This window comes from Mugil cephalus, chromosome 6, assembly GCF_022458985.1.
Source record: "Mugil cephalus isolate CIBA_MC_2020 chromosome 6, CIBA_Mcephalus_1.1, whole genome shotgun sequence".
Classification (NCBI taxonomy): domain Eukaryota; kingdom Metazoa; phylum Chordata; class Actinopteri; order Mugiliformes; family Mugilidae; genus Mugil; species Mugil cephalus.
This window is the reverse complement of record NC_061775.1, coordinates 4,477,181-4,490,727: the sequence shown is the minus strand read 5'-3', so window position 1 is coordinate 4,490,727 and position 13,547 is coordinate 4,477,181. Positions and strand designations below refer to the sequence as shown.

Below are 13,547 nucleotides of genomic sequence, written 5' to 3'. Positions count from 1 at the left end.
CTAAATTATATTTTTTCAACTTTTAAAGTGTGCCTATAATCTTTATAAACATCATATTATTGTTATTACTATAACATTAGTCTATGTGCTCCCTTTAAATACGAAAGAGAAACTAACTTCAGCCTGCTGGTGCTGACTCATTGCCACAAACGATTACTTCGTTTATGTAATTTCGGTTTATTGCATTGGAACAACCAGCACCACCGGCTCAGTTTGTCTGGAGAGCAACTTAGACAGTTAGAGTCACACGTTTAATTAACACAACACTTATTCCGGGTGGTGGCAGACAACAAAACGAGCCAACCCAACAGGAAAGCACCAGACTTCCGGGGCCACGAGGACAGAGAAGAGTGACAGTTGATCCGACCAAAACACAGCTCGCGAGCAGTGACGACAACGTCTCTGTAACAGGCGGGATATCCGCAGTAGTAGGCTAGCTCATAACATGGCGAAGACTTACGATTACTTGTTTAAACTACTTTTAATCGGCGATTCGGGCGTCGGAAAGACCTGCGTGCTATTCAGATTTTCAGAAGATGCCTTCAACTCAACGTTTATCTCCACTATAGGTGAGTGGAAGTCGTACTATGTGTGCAGTCTTGACTGTAAAGGAGCAGCCCATCCCGTCATGCTAATTTGTTGCTAACTTTTCTGGCTAGCATTCATCTTGCACCAGTGGCTAGTCAGGAAGCTGTACAACCGGCTTCTCAGAGGGGCTTTCCTAGTACGCCTGTTGACATTTTAACCAGACGTGATACTTAAAGTTGTGTGATTTGAACGTATCGATACAAGATCCACGTTTTTGTCTTAATAATAACTACATTAACTATTGGAGAACAGGGCTAGCATGCTACAGTTGTTAGTTGGTGGTGTCATTTCCCTTCTGAGCAGCAGCAGCTCTGTACTTCGCACTCCGGTAGCCAACGTCACACAGACTTTTAATCATAGCGACGATCATGACTGTGTTTAATTAGGCCGTGTCAACTTTCCTTTATGTTGTGCCGATAATCGGCTGAATTGTGTGACTTTTTGTTTTTCCTCAGGTATTGACTTCAAAATCAGAACAATAGAATTAGATGGAAAGAAGATCAAGCTACAGATATGGTAAGATAGTCAAATTCATAAAATAGTGTCACCCCACGGCATAGATGGATCAGTCTTCTAATAATTTGTTACATACACACAGAAGTTGGCTGCACTGTTTCCTGTCTCTATGACTCAGTTGTGGTTTCAGAGAAGGACTGTGGTGTGTTTCAATTATTTAGTCTGCCCTCCATTATAAACTGTGTTGGAAAATGTGAGAAATACATCACATTGACTTTAAATCATTAAATTACATTATCACTTTAACTGTGTGGTTTATCCCAGGACTTTTGTATCAGGGTACATTAATTGTTGCTAGACTGATCACATCCTGTACTGTTGTCAAAACATAAGCACAGTGGCACATTTTAAACGAGTTTAGGTGAGCAATTGTTGAAGCTCTGTTTGTGAATCTTTAATAATTTAAGGAACAGTTAATGTTAGTTTTGTGTTTCAACAGCAGCTGTGACCTGTGGTTGCATCTGAGACCTATGTGGATATAGTGAAGATTAGTTTGTAATCCAACCACAATCATGAAAATAAAGTTAGAGAGGTGATCATGTGTAATGACAAGTCATTTGTTTGGCTATTTTGGATTTGTTAAGGTAAGAGAAATGTGTTTTCTGCAGGGATACAGCAGGACAGGAGAGGTTCAGGACTATCACGACTGCCTACTACAGAGGAGCCATGGTAAGCAGCCTTACAAATAATACAATAGCATACCTTCATTCAGGGAACAGAAAGGGTGAAGCACACATAATGTCATGTTTGAGTGTTGCAGCGTTATTCTTTACTTCTACCACGCCCCACATTGTTATTAATGTTCTACATGCCTGAGAATTCAGAGGTGCGCTCAGTACCTCATTGTGATGTTTTGTTAGCCTCTCTGTAAGTTTGAGTAACACTGGATGTTTTTATTTGTATGTTTAAATCCTGAAACTAAACAGATACCTTGCACTTAATTGCCAAGTCAAACTCTGTGGACTGGATAAAGGTATATCATAAGTTTTTTTATCTATGCATTCTTCAGGGCATCATGTTAGTGTATGACATTACCAACGAGAAGTCGTTTGACAACATCAAGAACTGGATACGAAATATAGAAGAGGTAAAACATTAATATATCACTATTCTTTGTGCCTGTTGAATATTCAGCCTTCTCCTATAAGCTAAAGAGTATGCACATAATTAGTACATTTCACTGCCTGCTCAACATGCCAACGTCTTCCCTGCAGCATGCCTCAGCAGATGTGGAGAGGATGGTTCTTGGGAATAAATGTGACGTCAATGACAAGCGGCAGGTGTCAAAAGACAGAGGAGAAAAGGTGGGCATTGGAAAATGACTCTGTCAGGGCATTTATCCATCATCTCTGGCCGTTACTGACACTGATTCTGTCTCTGTTCTCCTGTTGTCAGCTGGCGCTGGAATACGGCATCAAGTTCATGGAGACCAGTGCAAAGGCAAACATCAATGTGGAGAATGTGAGTTCGTAGCTCTTCTGCAATGACTGATTTGTAGTTTAAAGTACTGTTCCTAGAGCTACTCTGAAACTCTGAAGATTGTTCCCTTTTTCTGGGTGTCCTCTCACTTCTCGGCTCAGTAGTGAGTTTAGCTCATTTACAAAAATATCACTGCCTAGATGACTTTAAGGACATGTACAGAAATAACTTATTCGACAATGTCATATAGTCACTGTACCGTTCACACACAGTGAAAAAGAAGCACCTTTAACTTTACGGAAGAATAAGGGTTCTTTCACATCTAGTTTGTTGTTTCAAAACCAGGAGTGTTTGTGTAGTGGCTCCACTGCTCTTGAATGAATGAACTGGGCTGAGACTGATTCGAGTGAATGGTCTACATAACAATAAATTCAGCTTCTTCATGAGCTTCTAATTATATAACCAAGCGCTTTCCCTGATTCTGATGGAAGGGAAGCTGTCTGGTGGATTTGCTCCGTGTACATGGACCAGAGAACACAGAATAAAGGACTGTGTCCACTTATTGTTGAGGATGTGTCACAACTTTGGTTCATAGGGCAATCAAGAAAAAGTTAAATTCCACATTGTAACATTCATAAACGGAGAAAAAGCTAGGTGTAAATGACATTTTTTCTGAGATTGCTAATAATCTAATGATGACAGTTGTCATTTTTGTTTTTGTCTGCAGGCCTTCTTAACCCTCGCCAGAGACATTAAAGCAAAGATGGACAAGAAGCTGGTAAGAGTGCAGAGGAGTGGACATATTATTTTGTTGTAAACTGCCGACATTAGCTGCAGTTTGTACTATGTGGTATATATGGTGTCAGCGGTGGTCATAAATGACTGATTTCTACTTTCAAATGGTGTTTCTCCTCTGTGTATTTTAGGAGGGCAACAACCCTCAGAGCAATCCAGGAGTAAAGATTACAGAGCAGCCCAAGAAGAGCAGTTTCTTCCGCTGCACGCTCCTGTGAGACGTCTGGAGCGTCTGCATCCACCATCGCCTTAACTGTGTCCCCCACTGGACAGAACTGGACAGAGCGCTCTCTGATCTGTGTATTATCCTTTTCGTTCGTCTTCTTTTTCTTCCTCCTAATGATTTTCTTGTCTAATTGGGAAACAGAAAACCAGTCTTCCCGTAACACCTGTGGATCCACCTACCTACTGTGGCCTCTGTTACATGTTAATTGTTTTTCTTTTTTCTTTACATGGACAGTTTGACTTAAAAAAACAAAACAAAACAAAAAAACATGCTGCCTCCTTGTGAGACGTTAGGAATGATCAAATCTTTTGCCTATCTAAACAAATATGTTGGTGAACTTATTATCATTCTAACCATCACGAGCCTAAATTACACCTTCAGAGTAAGCGTACTCACATGCTCCATTTGTAAAATGATGTCACCCGTCTTCAAGGTGTTAACCGTAACATCTATTTGAGTTCTTTTTTTAAGCTATTATAATACATGTTTATACTGACAGTGAGGCCTATTGTTTCGTTTTTACTTCCACATTATGCTAATGCAGCATGTACATATATTTCATAAATTTAATTTTGCCATATGAAACAATAATGCCGGTGCATTTTTACTCATCATATCAACGGGGGTTTACGTGTCCACCTTTTCTACTCTTGTCTTTTTGATTTTGTAGCCTGAAACATTCCAAACCTCTTGCAAACATTTAAATGTGCAATGTAGTGTACGTAGATCCCAGATTGATTTATCTGAAGTATTCATGTGGTTACCGTAAGGCCGGGTTCTTGACAAAAGAGTTGAGGGTTTTAAGAGCACATAGATTCTTTTTGGAGCTGTTCTCCTCCTAAGTTTAGGTGTAGGGATTTGGAGAAAAAGCCTGATGTGGCTGGTGTAAGGAAGTACTTGACACACCTCTACAGGTGGACGAGCCATACCTAGACCTAACACCAGGAGGCATTTCAGCGACACAGAATCACTGAATCCTTGCATACTTCTTCCGCTTGTCCATTCCATTGGGGGAACATTTACATTTACTGTTCTGGGCCTTGGATAGGGGCTGTGCTGTAGCAGTATTTATCGAGAGAAGCAAAACAAAGCACCAAAATGACAAAGTGCTCTTTTATGTTCTTATTGATTATGCACTTTTTCCCCTTTTGCTTTTTTTCTCTGTAACAACAAAAAAAAGAAGTTCTTAAAGTATATTGACCGTATTTGTTGCGAGTCTTAACTGAAAGCAAAGAGTATTCATTCCTTGTGTCCCGTCTGGGCTTCCTAAAAACATCTGAGCACTGAAAAATGTTCCTAGTGAGTACAGCGAGAGAGTTTATGATACAGAGATTTATTTCCCCTTTTGTACTTTTGTCACAACATTCCCACGTACTGACTGAAAGCCTTTTTGTTTTTCACCCTGCGTTGCCGTTGATGTTTTTGGGAAGACCAGACTCCCCCTTCCCCCTCCTCTGTCCAGATATTCTGTGTTGTTTTGGCCGATTGTCGTGGCCGTCTGAACTATGCATTCTGTGTGCGTAGAAAAACCTCAAAAGGCTTTGCACATTTCACTTAACAAGCTTTATTTGAGATTAGAAATGTGCAGTTGTTGTCTTGTTTAATTTTTTTTTTTTTTTTTTTTTTTTTTGCTGGCACTCCAAACACTTGCTTAGAGCGCTGATCAAGAATAGGAAATAAATTAAAAATCTGGTTCTAATCACATCAGAGGTTTTACAGCGACAGCAAAATGGTTTGTAGTTGTGCTGAAGGGTCATGTACGTAAATTCACAGCTGTAATTTTGTGGCCTGTTCCGACTTAATGGTTTTTGTTGTGTGTTTCTGAATTCTCTCCCCTTGTTAATCTGGCAGTGACCTGCTCACATATCTTCAGCAGTCCTCAACTAAATTTGGATTTCGTATCTAATTATTGATGGACATTATGTGGAATAAATAAATAAATTAAAAAAACTCAGCAATTGTAAATAAGATCTACAATGATTGTACTGTAGTTTCATAAATCTTATTGATCTACACTTTTTGTAGATATGTGTACTTTTGATGATTTATTAAAAATGAGATTCTTAAAAATGTCTTTTCATGTTATTGTATTTACTTTTTTAGTACAAAATGTATCCTAGGTAACACATGTTCAAAACCATATTAGGGATGATACAGTGTTTATTTTGTTGGATCATAGACTGATAAATGATTACAACTATATGCAAAATATAATTTTATGCACACTAACAGTCAAAAGTTTGGACACAGCTTCTCATTGAATTCAGGGAGAACGTGTGTCCAAACCTTTGACTGGTTTAATCGCCGTTCAAACAAAACGATTAAACCGTCTTCCTCTGGCTAAAATGTGTCCGTCTTTGTCCTCAAAAGAGTGTCCCTTGTCCTTCAGGTGTTGATTCCTGGTTCTCGACCAAAGAGCTTGAATTTGTGGATGGTTAGTCATCAAGAAAACTCAGTCAAGTCCAGTCGTCCTGTTTTAGCTTAACTTCTTGGAGGAAAGGTTGGCATTTTCTTGACCTATTTTAACACATGAAGGACCAAACGCAGCTTTCTAGAACATAATCATGTGCCCAATTTGTTCATTGATCCTAAAAGTATTTTTATTTTAATTTACATTTGTTTTGTGTTCAGTCTGCAGATGTTTGTAGAGTTAGGTAAGTCCTTGTGTGTCCAAGATAGCCATCAAGGTTCACATGGTTGCGCTGGATTCTAGTTACATATCGTTTCCATCTGTTTCATTACATACTGTACATAGTATGACAGCCAGGCTGGTTGAGTGACGCGGGCTTACTTATCTCTGCTTATCTAGTATGCTATGTGCACACTAAAATGTAAAAATAAACTTTTGATGCACAAAGCTAAAACAAAGGCAGGTCGCCAGCCTATCGCAGGGCTAACACAGAGACAAACAACCATTCACACTCACACTCACACACTCAATTTAGAGTCACCAATCAGCCTAATGTCTTTGGAGGTGGGAGGAAACCGGAGCACACGGAGAAAACCCACGCAGACACAGGGAGAACATGCAAACTCTTCATTTTATAACTTCCTCAGTTACAAATACAGGCAAAGATATGTATACATGTGCCATCCACTCGGACCAAACTAACAAAATCTGTCACAGGGTAGAGAAGGAGGCCCTTATGAGGGTTGTCGAGTATGGTCAATGTGTGGGGCCCGTGGAGGGTTTATGGCTATCATTACAACATACACATAAAAAGGGAGGCCACTTCCCTAATTGTTCAGGTTGCCTGGTTTGCCCCCTGTCAAAGACTTTTGCTTTTAATCAAGTACATCTGTGTCTCATTTGATCTGTGTGCCAAAACTCACCCTAGGGATTAGTTTTGTTCCTGTTGTATTTTCCATCCAGTGAGTGGTAATCTATCAGCCTTGGCTGCAATGGAAGTGGACATATACAGCAAATGCTTGTCAAAGGTTGAAGAGGTTTATATCATCATTTCAGCCATATTTGGCAGCTACATGGTGAGATGAGAGGATGCTCCTCCAGAACCATGAAGCTATGAAGAACATTCATGTGTGCAAGCGTATGTAGACAATGTAAAACAGTGCAAACAGTACAAAAAGTACCAAAATTGGAATAACGATACAATACAATAGAGACGGTAAAACACTGGAGGAGACAATGCATTTATGAAGTGACGTTAAACAGAACTGAGAGCTGTGCTGACTTATATCCGTATTAGTTGAAAATGACCATTTTCTTTGTTATTCCTCTGATGACATAAGGAGTCCAGTGTTGTCCTCCGTGTTACAAATGAATCTGCTACCCTGCAGAGTGCCTCACTTTCATTTCTGGTTTGCAACATGCAAATATTCAGCACTTGGCTCAGAAGTGGCGTAAGAACTGTCAAGCAGGACAGATAGCCGCACACTACACTGGATGACTGGGTATTTCTAGCAGCCAAACTGTCTCATTCACAGCTCATCAAACCAAGCATATTCTTCTCAGCCACGCCCTCCTCTGCCTCGGAGATAAGGATATAAATATCTACACAAACAGAGCTCTAGCTCTTTCTCTGGTCACCTCATGTGATCATGTCAGCCAAATGGAGCACTGGTTCTGTACCCGTAGCTGTCAGATATTCAGCCAACTCTTAACTCACACCAGAATGAAGAAAACAATGACTGGCAGCTCAGCATGCCAGTGTTTAGATCGACTCAATTGGTGTTTCAGAGTTTTTCTACCTTGTCGGGAGCCTTGGTAAAAGGATTCACTTGGAGATTAAAAAAAAAAAAAGACAGTACATTTAAGGCAGATGGTGGAGCGCATATATTGGGATGGTCCTGTGTGTGTAAATAGGGAAGGGCATGAGAGTAATGTGTGCTCTGTCACTTCTGTTTCACCCACAACTGCAGACAGGAAATCATGCTAAAAAGACTTTGACCTTTATCGAGGTATTTTTATTTTAGTCATCATGCGGGAGGAAACGTTTCTCTGAATTGACCCTCTACATGGAATTTATAATAAATCATTCATTAAGCAGTTAACCAACATGTAATACTTGTTCGCCATGCATGAAAATGCAAATATCTTCCCTCGTGTTGTGTTATACTGTAATGGAGCCACACAAAATCTATACAGAGTGAATCACTAAAAATAAACTGGACTTGGGGGTTGAGCAAAACCACAACGGCTCAAATACTGACAGGGTGAACTGATCTTCTTGAAGTGAAAACTCTAACACCTTGTTAGTATGGATGTAAACCTGACTGAATGTGATGTTAAATAAGAGGATTTCTCAAAATGTTTTTATACAATTATAATTGAGTTGGGGGTTCCATTAGAGTCCAAAGAATTGCTTTGTATATCAGTGTGTACACATATATATGTATATATCAGTAACATTTGAATGTTTTATGGCTATGTTAGTCACCATTAATTCTAAACGTGTGTTCCTTTTAAATAGGTACTTCCCTGACTGAGCCTCCGCCCCCTGATAGCTTCAGTCAGGTGTGTGAGCTCTGCCCTGTCATACTATCTCGAAGTTGCCCGACAAGGTGAGTGAATTTCACAGTGAGCTGTGTTTGTTGTAAAGGCCGCTGACTTGTTTAGTTGACTTTTACTTGCATAAGTTGTGTAATTATTTGAGTGTTCAAATTTCATATTCGTTAGCAAACCAGAGTAAAGTAAGTTAGCTTTCTCTGTTACATCAACACAACAGGTTCTGTGGTTTATTGGCTTCATTACGTTTTATTGAAAGCCTGTCTGATATGTTTGTGGTTAAAAACATGAAGAGTTCACCATGTGGCTACTTGTACTGTGTGGCAGCCATGGGACATTACATCGTATGGAAGACTGCATCTACAGGAAGAACAATGAAATTGAAATGGGATATTTACTGATGACTCCAATATTAAGCATGTGTCTAATATATGGAGCCAGTGAGCTCTAAATTGTACATTTACTTAATGTCCTGACAGACACGACGGAGGATTAAATAAACTGAGTCCAAGGGAGGATGGAGTGGAGTCAGTTCCCACAAGGACAGCATGATCCTTTCACCTGGTTCACAAAGTCCCAGCTCCAGTCTGTGATCACAGACGGTTTAGTGCCAGAGTGGTTTCATGGGATCATTTCCAGGAAGTAAGTTTATTGGGCCTATGACTGTCCGGCAGCTTAAACCGTGGATGTCAGGCAGAGAGAAACGTCAAGGGTAGATGTCGCTGCAATTAGATGCAGTGATATCTGCATCTAATTGCAGATATCACAGATATCTGCTTTACCCTGGTTTCTATATAATATTCTTTTTAGAAAATAATGACACTTAGAAGTAAAGCTTTATTTTTGTTGCCTTTCTGAAGCAGACATAGCCAAGTTTAGAGGCCACAAGAGAGCCACAACATGATAGCAGCTAGTGAAAATATATACAGTCCAACTAAACAAAGGGGCCTGAATCCCCAAAATGTTGCATTTTCAGGAAGTAATGCAACGCTTTTAGGAAGTTCTTGTTAGTCATTAACAATAGGCTCATCTCGTTAAAACATCAAAACAAAAACTGCAAGAATTCATTATATATGTTCAGTATCTCAGTTAAGTGGCATCTTTAAAGTAGATTTTACCCTTATAGTGTATTAAAGCAGTAGACGTCTCCTTTGAGTTGTGCATCGTGTGTTAAACACATGATGTCTGCGCAGTACTGAACAGACATCTCTGTTTGACTGGCGTGCCTTGTGTCGTTTTATGGCGGTTTAATGTGTTCAAATGTTGATAGTATGAATATTGACATAACAGTTTCTCACAGTCATTATCAGGAAGAAAAGTGTTCTCATCTGCAGTTTGCACACAATCACAAGCAATATAATTTACAGGTTAAATGTGTGTGAAAAAGGCCTTTGTCTGTGGTCATTTGTGCAGGACGGCAGAGGAACTACTCATGCCCAAGCCTCCTGGCTACTTCCTCATCAGAGTCAGTGAGAGCAGGGTTGGCTACACTCTCTCATATCGGTGAGCCCTTGCTGGATTAAAGGGTGTAATTAAGGTTTCTTTGACCATTCACACACTCTGTCCATGTAGTTCAGAGTTCTGCCCGGCTCACTCTTGTGTTCTGACCGTTCAGAGACGAGGGCCGCTGCAGACATTTCATGATTGACGCACTGGATGATGGCCATTACATCATACTGGGGGAGAACAGGCGTCACCGGCTCCTGCAGGACCTGGTGGACTTTCATCGCAGGACTCCCATCATGCCTTTCACTCAGGTGCTGACTGTTGCGTGTGGGCAGGTGAGGCCTTTTGCATTTATTTTGAATAGCCCGACTATTTGGTGTATGGTTTCAAATGAGCTCTGTTTTTAGCGTAGTAAATTACAATAACGCATCAGTGCAGCATTATATATTTTTTGGCATTCATGGTCACACACGGTCACCTTTATTGTCCAAAACCACAGCATTTGCTTATGGGCTAGCCATCTATATATCCATGCGCAAACAAACTAAATCAGCACCTGCTCTGTGTTTTTGTCTCTCTGTATACTGTTACCTCAAGTTCTCAAATGACAAGTGTGACTACGCAGAGCTACTGCATCCCCCAAGACCTTCAGGTTCAAACAAAACTTCGCAACCAGACAACTCCCAGCTTCCCAGCAGCAATGAAGACATATCACAAGGAAATATCCCACCTGCCCTCCCTTTTCGACCAGATAACCTGATGGACTCCACAGTCTTGACTCCAAATTGCCAACCAAACAGGCTTTACCCTAATTTGAGAGAGGAGTTTCAATGCATCAACTCCCCAGTTCCAGCCACGGTATGGTTCCAGCCATTTGGTCCTCAAATAAAACATGCCCAATGTGTAATGATCAATGTGGTTTGCAGGAAATTTAAAAGGGTTTTAACTGTATCCAGCATTTAGTAAGTTTCAAGGTTCTGGTTCCAACTATTTTAACTGCAAATCTTGACAAAGAGGGATTTTTCATGATGACAAAGGTTGAATTTAGCTGTTAGTAATTTAGTCAGGATTATATAATTATATTTGAAACAAAGTTTGTAACTGTTTTAAAATGAACAGAATCTTTTATTTTCTAAGTAGTTTCTATGCTGTGTGTTTCATGTTTATGCTGTGCAGCCTGTGCCGATGATCAGGAAGAGATATATAGGTGATAACCCGGCATCCAACCAGCTTCCTGAAGTCCCTGCTCGGAGTTGCGTGCCTCAGAAGCAGAACCAGGTTTGCATCAGAACAGTCTCGGCACCTCAGAGTCCCTCCGCCTCCACAGCCTCTGAGCAAGGGCAGTGCGTCAACATCCAGCCTTTAAAGAACCAGGAAACAAAGGTGTCAGTGGTCACCAACCTAAAGAACCTCAAGAAGAAATTCCAAAAGAAGAGAAGCAATTCGCAGGATAATGCGTACGCAGAGGTTAATATGGATACTGAGAACGAGTACCAGGAGATCTCAGATGAGCATGATGTGAGTGGTTCACCACTTCCCCACACTTGCACTGACGCGAGAACGACTGATACAGTGTTGCCTCCGGAGTACCTGCCACCCCCACCTTTTGCCCCAGGCTACTGAAACACAGCAATGTGAGGATACCCGTAAGAAAATACTCTACTTATGGACAATGCATATGGACCAGACTGTGTGGATCATCTGAAACGATGTTACATCACAGAATCAAACCAAAAGGGGTGGTTTACACATCCAGCCCCAGCTGAGCAGTGCAGGATGGATGATGGATGTTTATCTGATGAAGACCCATGAAATTCCGAAAGGTTCCTCATTAAAGCAATGGCTCCCTTTGCTTATTGCTTTCCTACTTGTAACCCTAAAGCACAGACTGATGTAACTCTACAGCAGGCTAATGCAAAGAGCGAAAACAGAGTTTAACAATTAACTGTCCAATTCAAACAGCGCCTGCTTCCTAACACATCTAACATTCACTAATTAACACATTACTGTATATATTTTTTTTTTTGTTTGTTTGATACATCCAAAATCTAGATTATAAAAGTACATGTATATGTACCTTGGCCAAGAAACATGACAGTGACAACAAAACGTGAGTGTAATGTGGATTTGGAAGGCTTGGTATTGTATCATGGTTGTAGTCTTTGTGCTAAGCTAAGCTAAAATATGAAAGCCAACACTGTCATTAATCACTGTGCAAATACAAGAATCTGGTATCTTTTCAAGGCAAGAAAGTGAACCACTGCATTTACCGGAAATGTCTTAAAGCTTTGAGAGCTCAGAATATTCAGTAATCACAAAAACAGTCTCTAGTCTCTATTGTAATGAATTCATTTTTATTTATTTTAAATGTTGTTACATAAAATGAAGTGATAGGCTCTATTTAGGTGTTAGGCTGACATTTCAGCAGCATTTCAACAGATAGTGTCCAATGTCATTGTACAGTAGAGATAGCAGGAGGAAATATAATGGAGAAACAACTGCTGCTTTGGATATTAAGCTGCAGATCCGTCATCAAACATATGATAGTGAAGGTGGAAGAAAGAGAGGAAATGCAGCTACTAGTCAAACCAGTTTTACAAGTCAAATCATATAGCTGAGTCAAATCCAGCATTTTATCACTTTCCCCAAACACACAGTTTAATTTTTTCAGCCTATGCCATGTACTAATAAATAGCCTAAGGTAATGATTGTGACTGCAATAGTGCTTACTTATGTATTTGATTAGATTTTATATGAAGTATGAGATTTTATTCTGTGATGGAGCAAATAAAGTACTTCAAAATGTTTAGCCTGTGTGTTTTTTGTTTTTTTATTTACTTAGCAGTTTGGTCAAAAACCTGTATCATATGGTGATAGTGATGTAGTGGTGTAGTGGTTGGCACTGATACAGACTCACAGAAAGGGTTTCAACCAACTGGCCAGCCGCAGCCTTTCTGTATGGAGTTGACCTATTCTTCTGTATCTGCTTAGGTTTTCGTCAGGTACTTGTGCTTCCTCCCACCGTCCACAGGAATGCTGGTTAGTTAATTGCTGATTCTAAATTGGTCATAGATGTATGAGTGAGGATGACTGGTTGTTTCTCTTTGTGTTAGCCCCGTTACCCTGACTCTTACCCAGTAATAGCTAGCCTGGGACAGGCCCCAGCTTCCTTCATCATATGACAATTCTTGTCAAACCCAGTCCTTCCTGGTGTGGCACTCAAATAAGGTATATATCAAACTAACAGAAAACACTTGTATCACAATATACAGACCACCATCCAGTGGCAGGAGACAGCACCAGATGCTCAAAATAGTAAGTTACGGACACGTCAAACCAACATCAGAGACACACTTGCAGAAAAGGTCAACTGTTTGGGCCAAAACGTAAAACCCTAAATATACCGCTAAGATTTGAACTTTGTTCGTTTAGTTTGGTCACAAAGCTGAACGGCCAATCAGAGAGATGTCTTGTCATGCTGCACCAGGAAAAAATGGGCTCACATCCATCAGACTTTGGAAAATGGACGACCCGATTGGTGTGTCAGACCCCTAGACGAGGCACTTCAAAGTTGTACTCCAATTTAGAATA

The 13,547-nt window shown here is 40.3% G+C and overlaps 2 protein-coding genes across 3 annotated transcripts; both read left to right on the top strand.

Moving 5' to 3' along the window:
* Positions 1-269: 269 nt before the first annotated feature.
* LOC125009526 (ras-related protein Rab-8A) lies at positions 270-5,618 on the top strand. Its single transcript, XM_047587564.1, has 8 exons — positions 270-569; positions 1,044-1,104; positions 1,713-1,773; positions 2,114-2,191; positions 2,319-2,408; positions 2,500-2,565; positions 3,251-3,301; positions 3,450-5,618. The coding sequence occupies exons 1-8, from the start codon at positions 446-448 to the stop codon at positions 3,534-3,536; spliced, it is 618 nt and encodes a 205-aa protein (XP_047443520.1). The 5' UTR covers positions 270-445; the 3' UTR covers positions 3,537-5,618.
* A 2,905-nt stretch (positions 5,619-8,523) lies between these two features.
* hsh2d (hematopoietic SH2 domain containing) lies at positions 8,524-12,765 on the top strand. Of its 2 annotated transcripts, XM_047586370.1 has the most exons (6): positions 8,524-8,566; positions 8,990-9,152; positions 9,924-10,013; positions 10,126-10,291; positions 10,554-10,814; positions 11,133-12,765. In XM_047586370.1, the coding sequence occupies exons 2-6, from the start codon at positions 9,028-9,030 to the stop codon at positions 11,577-11,579; spliced, it is 1,089 nt and encodes a 362-aa protein (XP_047442326.1). In that variant the 5' UTR covers positions 8,524-8,566; positions 8,990-9,027; the 3' UTR covers positions 11,580-12,765. The 2 variants fall into 2 exon arrangements, with proteins under 2 accessions (XP_047442326.1, XP_047442325.1); XM_047586369.1 differs by lacking the exon at positions 8,524-8,566 and having other exon boundaries at positions 8,784-9,152.
* Positions 12,766-13,547: the final 782 nt, after the last annotated feature.